This window comes from Calliphora vicina, chromosome 2, assembly GCF_958450345.1.
Source record: "Calliphora vicina chromosome 2, idCalVici1.1, whole genome shotgun sequence".
Classification (NCBI taxonomy): domain Eukaryota; kingdom Metazoa; phylum Arthropoda; class Insecta; order Diptera; family Calliphoridae; genus Calliphora; species Calliphora vicina.
This window is the reverse complement of record NC_088781.1, coordinates 59115017-59133116: the sequence shown is the minus strand read 5'-3', so window position 1 is coordinate 59133116 and position 18100 is coordinate 59115017. Positions and strand designations below refer to the sequence as shown.

Here is an 18100-nt window from a genome sequence, read left to right as displayed (position 1 = left end):
AGTTTTCACGATTGTATTACAATAAATATTTATTTAACCGTAGGCCAAGGAATTTTCTTTTGCTATTTCAAAGAACACAATGTTGTCACAAAAATGTTTGTGTTTATGATGACAAATATGTTTAAATAGTTATGATGTCAACATATTGACTCTTTTGGTTGTTATTTTGAAACGTGTAATAAAATGAGTTTTCTTTTTTAACAGAATGCTGTATTATTTAAGGAATTTTAAAATTTCTAATCAATATGCTATAAATACTCAGCTCTTGCATGTTTTAATAATTCTGATAAAATAAATTGTGGGTTTAAAAACTCACCATCACCTGGATCATAGACAGGCCTAACATTAACATCTTCCAAATCATGAGGTTTAAATGAGACTTTACCACTGGGCACCTGATCCATCATCAATTGTGCACTGGCCAGCGAGTAGATGTCTGTGGCATCCTTTAAACCATTGCCACCCGCCGTTGAACGTGCTGCAGTTGAAACCGATGGTGAGTTTGCAATAAAGGCGGCACTCGGACACACCAATATGGCTGATATGAATAGGGAAAACCAAAACGCCAACGTATCGCACTGCATATTTTTATTATATTTTTTATGGTAATGAGCAGCTGTAAAAATTGTGGAAAAGAAAATGTGAAAAATATTTATTAAAACAAAAAAAAAATAAAGAATTTATTACTTATTCAATTATTTAAACACTTTTTACACTCAAACTTTACTTAACGCGTAAAATTAAAAACATATTTTCTCATCTATTATACATATTTACACGTAAAAGTAATGTGGGTTGTACTATTTATTTTCCATGGTTTTCTTGGTTGTTGTTAATTAATTTACAGGATTTTAATCCTGTAATTACTTAATTTACATTTATGTTTCTTAAAAAGCGAGCTTTCTGGTGTTGTGGATTTTTGCCATAAACTTTGCTTTTATATGTGTAAATAAATTCAAAATTGTGTTAAAGACATGAGTATTTATGCTATAGATACATATAGATGACCCGGTTCGCTTCCTCACATGAATCGTAATTAAAATATATACATCTATATAAAACAGTAAAAGATAGATTTTCGTTTGAGACCTAAGAAAACTAAAATAGTTTCAATTGGGTTGTTTCCTTGGACAAAACGAGGTCTCACTACCAATTTAAATAAAACTTTCGTTAAAATTGTGACCTGTAGTTTAATTCCTGTTTTTAGACTTTAATAATTAACACGTTTTTAATATGTATAAGTATTGCCACATTCTTTCATTACATATATGTAATTATGCACATACTAAATAATTGTCCAGGATATTTCCATGAATATAATATAGACTTATATATGATTACATATCCATATCTATGTATGTATATTTGTCCTTGTAGAAGATAAAAGTTGAAAACATCTCAAAGAAACATTTAATGCAGTCATTTATTATTTTGTTCCTGCATAATTTAGATCATATTTAGTATACGGTTTCATTCTATTCAATTTTAACCCAATTAATTTGTTAGAGGAGGAGAAAAAAATCTCATTACACTACAATTGCGGACATTAAATTACCCAAGTACACAGCTACACACTTTTGTCAACAGGTACATAATTTTAAAGGAATTGTTTCATAAATCATAGCTAATACCATTAAGAAAATTTAATAGATCTTTAATTAAAAAATATTTTTAAATTTAAGGCCTTATTCAGAAATAAATTTTAAATTTATCAAAGATTTATAAATCAAATTTTATATGGATATTCTGCTTTATAAAACCTTAATAGATTAAAAATTGTTTATGAATATGGTGGTAAATACACAGAAAAACCTATTTTTTAAACCGTTTCAATTTAAATATTTGTCACATATTGAAATGGTTTCAATTATTTCATAATTGAATCAAGTATTCATGTGCTCAAAAACAAAATTTTCTGATATTTTCTATTGAATTTTGAGTTTTGAATTTGATCATTTTGACAACTGAATATACAATTTTCGTCATTGGTTGAACTTTAAATGCAAAAATTATTGAATAGATAATTTTCGTAATTGAAAAAACAAAAAATAACAAAAATGTGTTTTCAATTACGAAAATTATATATTCAATAATTTTTGTATTTAAAGTTCAACCAATAACGAAAATTATATATTCAATTATGAAAATTATCAAATTCAAAACTCAAAATTCAATAGAAAATATCAGAAAATTTTGTTTTTGAGCACATGAATACTTGATTCAATTATGAAATAATTTAAACCAGTTCAATAAGTGACAAATATTTGAATTGAAACATTTTAAGAAATAGTTTTTTCTGTGTAGCCCCCATATTAATGTCCTTCCAAAATTTTACTTTATTGTCATAGATGTCTAAATTATACAGATATCCACATAAATTCCTTCACAAATAAAATGTATATAAATATAAATCACCTTTAAGAATTTAGTACGGATCGATCCATAATTGAACATAGCTCTCATATGAGGACAACATCCGAAAATCACTTCAAGGTAGATAAATCTTTTAAAAATATTCCTATGCAAATAAAAGTATGGTAGAGCTGCTCATCTTTTGAGGTCAAGAGGAAATCAAACCAATATCGGATACTCTGTTCCAAAGTGAAGCGTATCCCAGAGAGAGCATTCTGCATTGATACAAAAAATAGTATTCGGACGGGACACGGTCTGGACTACAAAGCGGGTGTGGCAAAACTTCCCAACCACTACATTGTAAATAGTTTTTTAACAGATATTGGAACATGTGGCCTGGGCGATCTTTATCTTCCTTGTCAAAGTCACCACTTCTGAATCGAACAAACAATCTCTCGCACGTTGAATACATTCACCATAAACTTTGGTGAGCAATCGCTGTACATTCGAGGAACTTTTTTTTCAAATTAAAGAAGTAAAGCAAAACTTCCCGCATATGACGCTTTGTTGGTTCAAAATTCGTACAGTGGTAAGGAATACATCTGTACTAAGCTTAAAGACTTTCACAATTATTGTTTTCCAATCCGGCACATTTTCAGCCAACTACGTACCATGGTAACGAAAAAATCTTTCTAAGTTTTACGGATTTCTCTAATATAGTTCACCAGATATTTTTTTGTATGTGAGGTTCCATGCCCACTAATAACCCGCCCATTTTCATCCGCATTACGTGAAATTATAAAAAAATTGCAGACAAAGTTTGAAGAATTTCGCAATTTTAGTTATCCAGATATTCAACATTGACTATGTACCTAGTATGCAAGGTGCAACGTCCACTGTTCCGATCCATATAATTTCTAGTTAAACTTTGTACAATGATAAGCAATTAATTCATACTAAATTTTAATGCTTTACAATTCTCTAGATATTCGAAATTAACTCTCAGCCAAACTATGTAAAATGAAAAGGGTGCTATTCGGGCAAAATTTAGTGTACTCAAGGTATTTAGAAATAACTATTTTACAATTTTTCAGCAAGATCGGTCAAGAACTCTCTCATTGAGAGGGCTCAAAAAAATAATTTGGGACTCATTTTGATAAGAACAATAGGCAATAAGTTAAATGGATGAGAACAAACACCATCTTGGCCTAATGTCAAATTTTGACCCCCTTTAACTCAGAAAATTCTTGACCGATCTTGTTGAAAAATTGTGTCTGAATTACTATCCAATAGGACTAAACTTTCATCCCGATCGTATATCCCAATTGCATCCCACTAAGCGACCAAAAAGCTCTTAAAGGAAAACCCCTAAGCTTTTTTTGGAGCTCATTTTGAAAAAAAGTGAAAATAGTTTTTTATTTGGCTAAAAAAATTTAAAAAAAAATTTTTTTTTCAAAGATTAAAAAAATGTCTATGTAAACAAATGTTGCTAAGAAAAATAAGCAATAAGTTACATGGATGAGATAAAACACCAAGTTTGTTCAATTTTGACCCTCTCTAACAATGCTAACACATTGTGTCTACTATGTACGGACATACCCTCATATGTATATATTTTTTTCTTTACTTTTCTATCTTCTTTTATTATTTGTAGTTATGCGTTTGTGCAGATGTTTGTAACGCCCAAAAATATTAGTCTAACACCCACCTTAAAGTATACCGATCGACTTAGAATCACTTTCTGAGTCGATTAAACGATGTCCGTCCGTCCGTCCGTCCGTCTGGTTGGCTGGCTGGCTGGCTGTCCATGTAAACCTTGTGCGCAGAGTACAGGTCGCAATTTTGAAGATATTTCGATCAAATTTGGTACATATTACTTTTTCGGCCCAAGGACCAAGCCTATTGAAACTGGCTAAAATCGGTCCATTATTTCACCTAGCCCCCATACAAAGTCCCCTCGAAATTGGACTTTATCGGTCATAAATGTTTAATTTATCTATGTATCTACACAAATTTCGCTCCAAATAAGTTTTATATATACAAAATTCATGTCACCAAATTGTGTTACGATCGGTCCATAATTAGTCATAGCTCCCATATAGACCCGCTTCCGAAAATCACTTTAACGTGCATAAATCGCTTAAAAATGTTGGTATACACACAAAATTCAACATAGTTAAATTTAATATAGACATAAATCACACGACCTAATTTCATGGTGATCGGTCCATAATTGGTCATAGGTCCCATATAAGGCCCACTTCCGAAAATCACTCATGAATATAAATTATTGATATTTTAAAAGAAAAATATTTTTACTCATTTACTTGGTGTAGGGTATTATATGGTCGGGCTTGACCGACCATACTTTCTTACTTGTTTTAATTGAAAAAATATTGTTTTTTTTTCAATTAAATTTTTGCAAAATTTTGTGTTTGAATTTACAAATTTTGTGATAGGTCCTAATTCAAACAATATTTTGTCTGATTGGGTGAATTTCTTGATTGAATCAGAAATTTAATTCTTTCTGTTTAGATAGATTTAGCTTTATTCTGAGGTCACGAGTTTTCATAATTTTATAAATTTGGGATTAGGAACCACAGTGAGTTGGTGAACTGAAACAAATAGTTCATTTACCGGCTCTCCATTTACATTTACATTTTTATTAACGACAAATTTTGCAAATAAAATCTAAATTAAAATTTACCTTGTTTATAAAGATTATTCTAATTGATTAAATTACTTTATAATTCTGAAAAAGCACCATAAATAGTTGTGGAAGTATGTGAAACACACACATAAATACATACTTGTGACATCTAAGCCATAATAAACAGTGTCTTATCGCATGCCAAACTCTTAACACCGTTAAGAGAAATATGGCCAGGCAGCAAACAGAATAAATATATGTTAGCCATAAATATGTACTAATGCATAAGAAAAGCATATTATTATTACGAGATATTGTAGTTGTTGTTGTTTTCTAACTTATTACGAGTAAAGATAAAATGTAAATGATCAAATAACCCCAAGTAATTTAAGCATCTATAAAAAACGAAGCCCATGTCAGTGATTTTACCATAGACGGTTAAGAATAATGTACAAGGTACAAGGAAGAGCAACATAAAATAAAAAAACGTAAATCGTAAAATTACTTCCTTAAAGGTGGAAGGATGGTCCATCCTTGGCTATATATAAATGTATGTGGGTGAGTGAGAGAGTGTATAGTCACCTGACCCTTGTTATGGTGTTAATGTTGGTGGTGATGGCGGTGGTAATGTCATGATTAGTTGGAATTTCTGTTATCTCTGTTTACTTTCTAACAAACTTTTCTTCTTTTCTCTTTATTTACTATATGCAGGTATTAAAACCGGTAAAATGTTTGTCCTTTTTTTGTAAACATTCATACATCTACAAAAAAGGACACAAGGTTGTCTTAACAGCCTGTTGATTGTTTATTACCTTGACTGCTTTTTTGTTGCTGTTGTTGTTGCTCATTTTTTTAATATAATTTGTTGTTTTTATAAATTAATTTTGGATTTTACCTTGGGGATTTTTGTAGACCATAAGGCGTCTGTGGTAAAGCTTTTATTTCTAGCTTTTTTTACATTCCAGCTTAGCTCTTTTATTCTAGTTTATTTCTGCTTGACATAGTAAATAAAATAGGAATAGAACTGAAACATAAAATTACATTTAGTTGACCTTATTCCCCTTGTTTTTTTTATCTACTCCATTAACATTGTAAGTTTGTGTGCAAGTGTAGTATATTTTGACTTTTTTCATTTTGCTATGGAAGTCTATGTAAAAATAGTAAATTACTCACTTAATGTCAACATGTTAATTAAGTCAATTAGTCTATTGTATTTTATAAATCCCTACTTCAAAGGTCGTGGTAAACGTAAACATTTGTAAGCAGTATGTTCGTAATAGGTAGCCATGGTGCATGAAATAAATTATTAAGGTAAATAAATATACATACATACTAGCAACATTTGTCATTCATCTTGAGGCGGATGTATGAGACTATATATTACCTAAATTGACTAATATTTTATGCTGGTACTTGAATATTAAGCAAACAATTCCGGCTTTCTGAGCGAAAAAAAATATTGTACATTCATCCAGTTTATATCGTCCATCCTTTTGGAAATAGGATTCTGGTGAAAATCGAATTTCCGCAGAAGATTTTGAAATTGTAGACAATTCATAAGTGATTTGAACTGCATGAGGTAAATGATTTGGCTCGGTATTTGTGCCTAAAAATTAAAAGCTTCAGACTAGAGATGCTAAACGGGACTGATTTTTGAAAATCCCGGGGATCGGGATTTGGTAAAAGATTTTCGGGAAATCTAAAATCCCGAAAATTATAAGAAATAAACGTACATAATTATGTTTTTACAAATGAAAGTAAATTTTTTATTTAGCAATTAATTTTTATTAGACACTAAAAAGCATACTATTGCATCTATGGTTTCGTTTGCCATTCTGGAACGACTTTTGTTTCCGAGTGATCTATTTCTTTTGCAAATCTACATTATAACTTGGTTTCGTTACTGTTATTTGGGTTTTTTACATTTATTAATAATATCTTTTAGCCTTTGAGCAATCGAAATATTTTCATTTTGTTTGAGCTTCTCATCTGAGATAAAATCCATTTCGTTTGAAGAGGATTTAAATTGAGTTTTGTTAGATAACTTACAAAAAATGTAAAGAATTGATTTTCCAGAGCCCCACTCTAGGAAAACCAAAAATACCGCTTTCCTTTATTAACTATGTTGTAGCAGGAGTTGAGCTTAACAACTTTGCTGAACATCACTTTGCGATATTCGGGCATGTAGAATGTCAAAATGCATAAAAAAGGCACACAAAAATGACAATTTCCCGTATTTATTTATTGAAAACGGGATTTGCAGCGGGTAATACTGTAAAGTCAGAATTTTTATATTCGGTCTGTGGGCTGTGGGGCGTGTAAAAATCAAATTTTTACATTATACCGCTAATGCCATCTATCTATATATGGAACATTTCATGTCAAGTGAACCAACTTTTGAAATCGAATGGACCTAAGCTTTCTTTTGAGTAAAAAAAATGTTTAAAAAAATGGCCCATATTGGAAAAAAATTTCGATTTGGCATAAAATTTTCAAAAATTGTATTTCTTGAGTTACAAGAAATTTAATTTGATAGATATCCCACTCGCATCCCACTAAGAGACCAAATAGGTCTTAAAGGAATAGACCCAAGCTTTTTTTGAGCTAAAATAAAAAATTTAAAAATTTGGAAAAAAAAGTCAACAAAGTTTTTGATTTTGCAAAAAAAGTAAAAAAAAATTATGTTTTGAGTTACAATATATTTTGATAGATATCCCACTCGCATCCCACTAAGCGACCAAATAGGTCTTAAAGGAAAATATCTAAGCTTTATTTTAAGAAAAAAAGGGCCCTTTTAAAAAAAATCTAAAAAGTTTTTGATTTCGGAAAAAAAGTATTAAAATGTTTTTATTTTTTTTTTTAATTATTTTTTCGAAAGATTGAGGAAAGAGCTATCTAAGCTATTTGGGAAACATTTTGTTAAGAGCAATAGGTAATAAGTTACATGGATAAGAAAAAACACCTGCTTGGCCAAAGTGTCAAATTTTGACACCCTCTAACTCAGAGAGTTCTTGTTGAAAAATTGTGTCTGAGTTACTAACCAATAGAACTAACCTTGGTGCAAATTTCATCCCGGAAGACATCGATTTTAAAAGTTGGTTTACTTGACATGAAATGCCCCATATATAAAAATGGATGTTTGCATGTATGTTCCGAATGAACTAAAAAACGGCTGGACCGATTTTGATGAAATTTTCAGGGAATCTTCACACAAACATTACTTACATTGCAGAGTTTTGAAGTTTGCTAAGAAATCCCCGGGAATGTTCTGTTCGAACGGTAAAGTTATTCTTCCACCAATTATTGAGCCACCTGACCTGTTCTAAGTAACATTTCCGATCCTATTTCCAAGCACTGCCTTCAAAATATCCAAAAGTGCTACTCATGGTTTCAAATGACGTCGGCTTCATGCCCACCTTTACAGTTCAAGGCCAAATGTACCACAGAATTGGATCATTGCTCCCGCTTTCCAATGATGATTCGAAGTTCCTTAAAATTTATCGGAAATTGAAAAATTCCAATTGATCCCGCCACAAATGCAAATGAATATTTAAGCCGTTGTCGACAAGATTTTTTGTTTCTTATAAATTTTTTTGAAATCGAATATTTTTTACTAAATTTTCTTACCAAACAACCGAAATATCAAAGTAACACTGAATTCGATGAACAATAAACACTCTCTGCTCTTTTTTATTGAATGAGTGAAAGTCTCGCACCCTGACGGCAAAGTTTTGCAAAAAATCATAAACGATGTCTTCAAAAAATATAATTGTTTAGCAAAATGGCAATAGATGACAATAAACTATGTTTAAAGACTATAGAAAATGTGGTTAGTAAACTAACCACCAAACCGCAAAGAGTTAACAAACTCAATGACCAAATTCAATTGAAACTGCCTGGCGAAACAATGAAATACTAATCGATTGTCACAATAATGAACGAAGAACAAGCCGTCAATTATCCTATTGAATTTTTTAATTCATTGGAACCTGCCGGAATGCCACCACATGTATTATCATTGAAGGTTGGATCATCGAGTTTGTCCGACACTGTATTTTAAAATCGAGATCGAGATGAAATATAAAACATATGTTTTACGCGGATGGGGTTCAGCTAGTTGTTTATAACTATAACAACCTTAACTGTGAAGCAGCTTTAAAAGCTCTAGGTGATCATTGCGGAAATAGAACATTCTAGTTTTTTCCATAAGATTATTCATGAGACTTCTAGAATATGGCGCTGTGTATAGAAATAGTAATAGCGAGTTGTGTATGTGTGTCAGTATATCGTAGGCACCGTTAATGTTAACATCAACTACATATATTACAGTGCTAAAACACCATCATGTTATAGTGACTCGTCCCCTCTACACTTATGTATCATTTCCATCGAGGTCCAGTATTTGGATGATCATTAATCTTACAACAAGTCATAATACTCTTCGTATTATGCATATGGTATAATTGTGGGGAGTTTCAGAAAGGTTTTTATGAAAAATAAACTGGTTTTAGAAAATTTATATATCCTTTCAATCTGATGTAGGGAATCTTGTGGTTGAAAACTCTCGAACAAACTAGCCTCCTCTCATTTAGCTTATTGTCTTCTTATTTAAAAGTAATTTTTCTTCTTTAAGTTGTACATTTTGTTATATTTTTATTGGTTTTTTTGTAGCAAGTTAAGGGACAAATTAAATTAATATTTTTTGGTTTTGTGGTATTTTGTCCACAACTCTTCGGGGTTAATTTCCAAGTAAATGGTTAGTTATGAATTCTGCTTAAGAACACAATACAGTACAAAAAAAGTTATTAATGTTTTTTACATGTTTCTCTTTATTATCATTTTGTTGTTCTTTGTTTATCCTTTTGTCGATTTTGCTGTTTCTCTGTGGCTGTATCCGGAACTCACAAATTATGTTGTTGAAATGTTTTTGTCAAATGGAAAAAGTACTTAATTACACTACAAATAAATAAATTATGCATGACACAATGTAACGGAGAGTAACAAAATAAATTAGTTATTATTGATCTGTTGGGAATACTCAGCCAGAAAAGAAATGGCTAAAATGTGGTATAATTATTTACCAGCTAAGAGTTAAAAAGCTAAAGATTAAATCAAAATCTAAGGAAAGTAGATTTACCTGCAACTTTTTTAAGGCGAAATTGTGTTTTAACCAATTTAAGGTTTTTGTGTCAAGGCCTGAAATTAACATAAATTAACATTTTATGACACCCTAAAGTATACTACAAATATTTCGCCTAAATGTCGGCTAGTCTTTAATAAATATTTTACATGAATTGTTTATGGCCCTAAGATAAATGAGCTTTAAATGAAATATTGTCTATCTAAGAGTAGAAAATTGAAAAACTTTTTGTTTGATTGTTTTATTTTTCAAATTAAAGGACAGCGATAAAACAACAGAACAACAGCTGCCAATTGTATATTCTAACAACTCCTTAAGTACATTAATTTTTCAAGTCACTTAATCTTGTTTAAGTTAATTTCCAACTAACTAGCAGCAAATGAATTTAAACAAATTAAATTTTAGTTGACTTTTGCTCTAGGATTCTATGTTAATTATATAAAAGAACAAAATTCCGAAATAGTTTTTAAATGTTGCTAATAAACTCATAAATAGAATATTACATAAAATATGTGGCCTATTTTTCGGCTACGAAACAATTTAATAGAAAAAATCATTAATTTAAAGAAATGACCTCAATATTGAAACCTTATAAATATTTGCAATTTATTTTCTATTTTTTTTCGTTTGTTTATGTTTAGAAATGAAAAAAATACAACTACTTACATCCACTGTAATAACAACAACAATAAAACTCAAGTGTCTTTTATTGACTCACCAACACAACACACTTGACAATCAAAAACAAACAAACAGTCTCTGCTGCCGAGTTGAGGGGAGTGGGATTGAATAGTAAAACAAAGCATAACTTGAGGCTCTTTAACAAACATTTTGAAAACAAAAAACTATGAACTTATAGACGAACATGTTTAAAATTGGAGGGATTTAGCAATTTGTTTTATGAAATTAAAATAATTACCTACTGAGTTTTATAAATTTTAATTTAATCTGAAATTAAACAAATGTTTATATACCTTGTTATACTTTAAAAGAAAAATTAAAGATTATTTTGTCATTCCGTTTGTAACACATCGAAATACTCATCGCAGACCCAGAAAAGTATATTGTTACGTTTTCAAAACGTTGGTTTATTTCCTTTAAATAAACGGGATACTTTTGATTGCAAATAAAAGCTGTTTAGTAGTTTAAAAATTGTAAACTTATTTATTTAAAATGTACAACAACAGAATTAAATAGTCGCTCAATGTTTTTTATACACGTTTATAAATTCGCAGAAATACAGACACACTTTATAATGTACACGAATTCACTTGAAAATACAGCACACTTCAAGGCACTCAGTTGATGTTTATTCGAATAGCGTCTCTGATAAACTCACTAACGACTGCAACCTCTGCCACTATTTATAACACTGCCATCTGCACTCTAGATTGTTCTTTAACTGTCAAAACTCGAATATTCGAATTCGAATATACGAGTCGCAGCAAACATTCAGCGTTGCCATACTTACGATCAATGATCAACTCAAAGCTTTTATTTAATGTTAATAATGCCCATAGATATGTTACAGTTTGAGAGGCACTGCTTTCAAATAGCATTATGCAACTTTAAATCAGCCGTTAAAATCGTTATATTTGAATTCAAGTATAATTTACGTAACAATATTTATTCTGGTTCATATATACTTTTCTAAGATGATCTAGCTGTGTCCGTCCATCTGTCTGTCTGTTGAAAACAAGATAAGGGTTATTTGGTATTACAAATGTTCAATATAGATTAATGATTTCACCTAATTCCATACTAATATCCCTACGGAATACTGTTTGAACAGTCATAAATATGTTGTTTATGCGGCAATCCTGATAAAATTTTGGACATATTAGTTCTAAGTACCCTGAAATTATACTGTAAAGTATGACGAAAATCGGGCAACATTTGTCCCTAGTCCCCATTCAAGATCCCCCTCAGAAAATGACTTGAACATTCATAATTATCTAATAATAATTAATATCCTGATGGTCCTTTGTGAGGATCGATTCATAATTCACTCTACTCGTCATATAACCACTATATCAGAAAAATTCGGCACAGCCGAATATAACACTCCGCAGTGGGATAGAATTAAAATTTTCTGGAACTAATCCTGGCATTTCTAAACGGCTGGTACGATGGGATACAATTTGAGGCGGGCGTAGCCAAGTAGTATTCGAGTTTAAGTTCTTAAAATAGGCCCTACAAATGTTCCAGGGGCGGCGCTATGGTGGCTCAAAATAGAGACCTTCGACATGTACAATTTTTAAACACGTGCGATATTTTTTGTTTCCAATCCGATTTCAAAGATTTTTATATTTTGGAAAAGCGCACAGCTAGGTTTTGAACAAAGCTTGTGTGTTTTATCTCTTATAATTTCCGAGTTATAGGCATTTCAAAATTGATATTTTAAAATTTTGCCATAACTTAGTCCGCTTATTTTAAAAATATAGGTCATACTTTTTGACCGAATGGACTAGAATTTCTTTTGTTAATTAGGCAACCAAATTTCCAATAACATACAGAAGATTTCAGAGCAATATCAATTATGGATCCAAAATTTAAAAAAAAACTGTTTAACTGTTTTTTTTTGGCAAAAAGGTGACTTAATTTTTTTTTATTAAAAAAAAACTTTCTTCAAGAACATATAACAATTTTATATTTTTTTGTAAGATATCTTTACGGGGAACATTTTGATATAAAAAATGTCTAATTTGTCTACGCCCTTCGAAATTTAACCTATTTTTATTAAAACTTTGGGCCACATGTTCTAAAATCTCAAAGCAGGGATCAGAAAACGGAATGCAGATTTGGAAACCTTGATGTGTTCTCTATTTAGTCCCAAAGTATTTTCCCAGCCCCAAAGGAAATGTGAACCCTATGGGTAAAATTTTTAAAAAAATACCATTTGGGTTTTTCTTTCCAATTTTTAGGAATTGTGGGATTTCTTTTGAACTTTTGACATGTTTTTTTACACTTCGTTATTTAGAATGACAAATTTAAAAAAACGTTGGAAATTTCATTGTGTTTTGTTAATAGATAAAGATTTTATTATATTACATATTTATTGAGCATATAAAACTAAAATTTGTATCAAAATTTTAGTAGGTTTGTAAATATTAGGAACAATTTGATCCACATTTATTCCGAAACAATTTTTTTTTTTTTGAATAAGTAAATTTTTGGTCTTACAAAAAAAAAAGTTCAAGTCAATATCTCAATTAGATTAAAACAAGTAAGAAAGTATGGTCGGTTAAGCCCGACCATATAATACCCTACACCAAGTAAATGAGTAAAAATATTTTTCTTTTAAAATATCAATAATTTATTTTCGTGAGTGATTTTCGGAAGTGGGCCTTATATGGGAGCTATGACCAATTATGGACCGATCACCATGAAATTAGGTCATGTGATTTATGTCTATATGAAAGTTATTTATGTTGAATTTTGTGTATATACCAATATTTTTAAATGATTTAAGCACTTTAAAGTGATTTTCGGAAGCGGGTCTATATGGGAGCTATGACTAATTATGGACCGATCGTAACAAACTTTGGTGACATGTATATATAAAACTTATTTGGAGTGAAATTTGTGTAGATACATATATAAATTAAAGATTTATGACCGATAAAGTCCAATTTCGAGAGGACATTTGTATGGGGGCTAGGTGAAATAATGGACCGATTTCAGCCACTTTCAATAGGCTTCGTCCTTGGGCCGAAAAAACTATATGTACCAAATTTTATCGAAATATTTTCAAAATTGTGACCTGTACTCTCCGCACAAGGTTTACATGGACAGCCAGCCAGCCAGCCAGCCAGCCAGCCAACCAACCAACCAACCAGCCAGACGGACATCGGTATACTTTAAGGTGTGTGTTAGACCAATATTTTTGGGCGTTACACACATCTGCACAAACGCATTATACCCTCCCCACTATGGTGGTGTAGGCTATAAAAACGTACTTTTAATGACGTTTTTCTTTATAACTCCTGAACTAATAGAGTCTACATCGAAATTTTTTTGCACGAATATAGTACAGAGTTTAGTTGTCCACATACCGTGTTCTTTATTAATTTTTAACACTGTGATCTTTGATATTTTTCATATTGAAATATATATTCCGAAAATTGACCTTTAACCTTTTGGAAGTAATTTTATTCACACCATTTTAAGGACAATATCTTTGGCTTTAAAATGGAATCAAAAATTATGTTGGACTTTGAGTAGTTTCAATGTAGTTTAAAATTTGTTAAAATTGTCTAAAATTATATACAATTTTAACCTTTTACTTATGAGGTGGTGATAAATTTTTTCTCTTCATTTTTTTAAAGTTTTATCAAAACGGCTTGCGAAATAAAGTGCCTGCATTTTTGTTTCAAATAACATTTTGCTTCCTTTTTTTAATTTTATTAAATTAAAATTGTTGTATCTTATAGTTAAAAAGCAAATATTAACGAAAAAAAGTTTTTTTAAAGTAACATTTTTTGCAAAAATTATAAGGTGTAAAATATACACCACATCTGTGACTATGTCAAAAATTTTCACGTCATAAGTTGAAGGTTAACAAATTTTTCAATTTTCAAATCGCTATATTTTTGAAATGGAAAGGGTTTCCGATGAAAAAGTCATTGATTTGAGGAACCCTTTGGAACCGTAATATGTGTGATACATTTCATTAAAATTAAAGATGTCAAATCTCCCAGTAAAAACTTTTGAATTCGAAAGAGAATTTTTGAAATTTAATTTAAAATGCCCAAATTTGTCTATTGTGTCTGAATAATTTTAGTTGGGTTAAATTTCATTTAAATCGTTATTAATTTGTGTTATCAAAAACATCTATGTATATAATCGTTTCTCAACAAATCTATGTTATATGTAAAAAAAATAAATCGGTGACTTTAAGAGGAAACTTATAAAGAAATTTCCCGGGTATTTCTATTATTTTCCCGATTAGAAACCCTCGTAGGTGATCCTCCACTGCAGAGTATTTAAGATTCGTCATAGCTGAATTTAGCAATTTTAACTTGTTATTGTTTATTTTGCGGGAATATTTATTTCTCATTCCACCTTTCAGCATTTATTGTGAATTGTTGACAAATGCTGACATTAACAATCATGTTGAAAATTTATAAAAAAAACATAGAGTTTTTCTATTCATTTTCTAAAACATGTTTAACTTGTAACAACAAATAATTTTAGTTAAAATTGTTTTTCTTTTAAATTCCATTTAATGAATGACTTTTAAAGTGCTCTCACACTCGTCAGGATTTTTTAGATTTTTGTTGTTGTTTATTTAACAAATTTATAAAACGCCCACGAAAATCAGATATTATTGTTGTTGTTGTTGCTATTGTTGACATTGCTGTCATTCAAAATACCTCAAAGTGTTGATAGAACAACTCATTTTTTAAACTTAAAGTTTCTTTTTTTTTGGTTGTTATATTTTCTTTTTTTTCTTTTTCATTATTTTTCAAGTAAAAGTAAGAAAAATGTTTTGCCTTATCGTTGATGAAGGCGTTATTTATATTATTTAGAGCTATATACTTGTATTTCTTTTTGCTTTTGCATTGAAAATATAAATCAGAATTCTTTTAAACTTTTGTATCCTTTTTTTGAAGGCAATTGGAAATTTAAGTAGATTTGCAGAATAAAAGTTTTATTTGGGGGAAAGTTACTATAAAATCTTTAAAAAAGTTGATGCTATGACTCAAATTCTCAGTGTTGTAGACTTGAACAAATTTTACATAATTCACACTCCTTTGATGTTTAGATGAATAAAAAACAAAAATTTGTTTCCAAAACTCTGTAATGAACTTTTAAATAATTGTAAATGTATAAGAATTTTTTTGAAATCAAGACACAATTTCGTAGATTTGTAAAATTAATAGACTCAAATACGTAAATTGCCACATCAATTAATATCACAAATAAATATTTCTGTGTAATCCAAAATAATATTCAAAGCAGAATATCGAATTAATTAATTCAATTTGAGATTAATTCACTAAAATCCCAATATGGATATACAATGTACACACGATAATATGAACGCCCCAACATATGAACATCCCAAAATATGAACACTTTGTACTTTCATAGGGTACTCTAAAATATGAACTTAGTGAACTAAGCTGTTCATATTTTAAAGCTTTTTAAAATATGAACACCTTATTTTTTTTTACATATTTGATCTAGTGGCTAAATTCTAATTCAACTGCTTAATAATTTTTGGACTTCCCTAGCTGTTGATGGGAATTAGATGCCATTCGCAAATATGAACAATCTTGCAAAAGTGAACTAGCCTGGTTTTAATTAGTTCATATTATCGCGAGTGCACTGTAATACTAAAAATGTTCATTCCATAAATCTAATTATTTAGCTTTATTCAGATGCTTTCATTTAAATAAACGTTTTTTTGCTTCGAAAATGTCGAATTTCCAAGCCAATAAAGCGTCATATGCGGGAAATTTTGCTGTACTTTTTTTGAAACAAAATGCCGCTGAAGAACACCGATTGCTCACCAAAGCTTATTTTGAATTTAGTCCATCGCCCAGGCTAGATAAATAAGTGTGAATACCAAGAATTTGAGGCATTATTCCATAAAGATTCTTGTCAAACTTAACAAGAGCTTGCAAAATCATTGGGAGCTACTCAATCAACAATTTCAAAACATTTGCAGGATTCATCCAAAGGCATGGAAATTGGGTATCTTACGAATTGAAGCTGATAGACCTTGAAATACGATTTTGTATGTCTGAAATGCAGCTTGAAAGCAATAAAAGAAAATAATATTTGCCCCGAATAATTACTTGCGATAAAAAATGGATCTATTACGATAACTCGAAACCGAAAAACGACCCGAATATGCTGCCAGAATTGAAACTGTAAAATTCCATCATGACAATGCTTTTGCCTCACCCGCCTTATAGTCGAGACCTTGCCCCGTCCGGCCACTATTTATTTTGATCAATGTAAAATGCTCTCCCTGGGATACGCTTAACTTTAGAACAGAGTACATATCTGAAATTGGCTTGAGTCGTTCTTGGCCTCAAAATATGAGCAGTTCTTTTGGCTCGGAATCCATATGTTTCCAGAAAGATGGACAACGGTCATAGGTCATAGCTTACAATGGTCAATACTTTGAATAAATTTATATTATACAAATGTTTCAAAATATAAGCTAACAATTTTAATAAAACCCCATATTTTTAAGTCATAATAATAAAATAAAACCTTTGTCAACTAATTTTTATTTTTTGAATTTTTTTTTTAATAATTTTGTAAATCAGTATCAAATACGGTTATCAGAATAACAGTAAAGTTACCTAAAGTTGTCAAAAAAGTAATATCGAAAGTTCTACAACCAGAAAAAATATAATTTTCATAGGCAATGGCTGTGATATATATTTGTACCTATTGCCAATCCACAAGTATTTTGACATTTCCCTTTGTTTGTTTTCTATTGCCAGATTACTGAAACCATCTGATTCATATCTGTATAAGGGCCATTATTACAACTTGCCTTTATAGTTAAAGTTAACTTTAAGGGTACCTTTTTCTATTGCTTAAAGTTATTTTTAACTATAAAGGCAAGTTGTAATAATGGCCCTAATTTGTGTTAATGTATTTTGTTGTTGTGTCAGCCATCTAACTCCTCTCTTTCTAATACAATTTGAATTAAAATATAATTACTTCGTTCAATTTGCATTTGAATTGAAAAAAATTGAATTGAAGAAAAATTAAATTATTAAAAACCAAGTAATAGAACTATATTCGGCTATGCCGAATCTTAGATACCCTTCACCAAATTATACTTAAATATTAAATGTTTTTCCAAATTTGTATACCCTGCACAACCATAGTGGGGAGGGTATTATGCGTTTGTGCAGATGTTTAACTTTAATATAGATATAAAACACACGACCTAATTTCATGGTGATCGGTCCATAATTGGTCATAGC

General features: G+C 30.2%; 1 protein-coding gene across 1 annotated transcript in view; it reads right to left on the bottom strand.

Annotated features, from left to right (window-relative positions):
- LOC135951392 (uncharacterized) overlaps positions 1-18100 on the bottom strand; it is a 63423-nt gene that overhangs the window by 21352 nt on the left and 23971 nt on the right. Inside the window, exon 2 of the mRNA XM_065501035.1 lies at positions 317-616. Within this exon, the coding sequence (XP_065357107.1) occupies positions 317-584 (268 nt within the window). The 5' untranslated portion in view covers positions 585-616. The remainder of the gene's footprint in view (positions 1-316; positions 617-18100) is intronic.